General features: G+C 32.5%; 1 protein-coding gene across 5 annotated transcripts in view; it reads left to right on the top strand.

Moving 5' to 3' along the window:
* Taok1 (TAO kinase 1) overlaps positions 1-1,013 on the top strand; it is a 72,464-nt gene that overhangs the window by 41,153 nt on the left and 30,298 nt on the right. For all 5 annotated transcript variants that reach the window (XM_021178413.2, XM_029483184.1, XM_029483183.1 and 2 more), the window contains one exon: positions 586-667. In XM_021178413.2, the coding sequence (XP_021034072.1) occupies positions 586-667 (82 nt within the window). The remainder of the gene's footprint in view (positions 1-585; positions 668-1,013) is intronic.

Below are 1,013 nucleotides of genomic sequence, written 5' to 3'. Positions count from 1 at the left end.
AACCACATGGTGGCTCACAACCGTCTGTAATGGGATCTGATGCCCTCTTCTTGTATATATGAAGACAAATACAGTGTAGTTATATAAATAAAATAGATATAAAAAAGAAAAATCCTTGTAGAGAATAAAAATGTTTCCCTAAAATATGCTCCATAGAAAACAATCCAAAGTGTGTAAATAACAAGAGGCTTAAAAACAGAGAAGAGACTGGGAAACCATATTTAGGAAAGAACTCTGATTGGGGTTTCTTCCTCTTGACTTGATATTGGGTGATTATTCATAGGTAAATATGAAGGAACAGGATATTTTGTTTTCTTTTTGAATTCTAACCAAGTACTCACCCTGCCAATGCACTGTACACCCAGCCTAGGGTTTTTAAATGCTCTATGCAAGTCTGTTTTTGGCTAACGTTAAAGAATTGTTGGTTGTTTTAGATAACTTTAAATGAAATAATTTAATTTTACTTTAGATGAAATTATATTATCATTTCTTTTCCACTCTTCTTCCTGTGAGTAGACATTGCCTTTTTGGATGTGTTTTTAAAAGAAATAGCAATATGTTCACTTGATACTTTCTTTACAATAGGTCTGATTATTTTCGAAACTTTGTAGATTCTTGCCTCCAGAAAATCCCTCAAGATCGCCCTACATCAGAGGAACTTTTAAAGGTCAGTTTGTAAAACTTTGTTTTTATCCCTTAAGAAATTAATTAAAAATTTTTTTTCTTTCTTTCTTTTCTTTTTTCTCAATCAGGAATAACTATGTTAGAGTTTTTACTAAAATACTAAATTTGGGGCCAGTAAGATGGCTTAGTAGGTAAGGGTGCTTGTTGCCAAACCTCACAACCTGTTTTGAATCCTTGAAATTCACATTGTGGAAAGTGAAAACTGAATGACTTTAGTGTGTGTGTGTACATAAGTAATAAAACTATAATAGAGGCTTTGTAATTATAAAATAACAACTTAAAAGTGTTATTTTTGGGCTGGTGAGATGGCTCAGTGGGTAAGAGCACCC

Source organism: Mus caroli, chromosome 11 (assembly GCF_900094665.2).
Source record: "Mus caroli chromosome 11, CAROLI_EIJ_v1.1, whole genome shotgun sequence".
Lineage (NCBI taxonomy): Eukaryota > Metazoa > Chordata > Mammalia > Rodentia > Muridae > Mus > Mus caroli.
The sequence above is the reverse complement of the archived record's forward strand: the minus strand, read 5'-3'. Positions and strand labels throughout refer to the sequence as shown.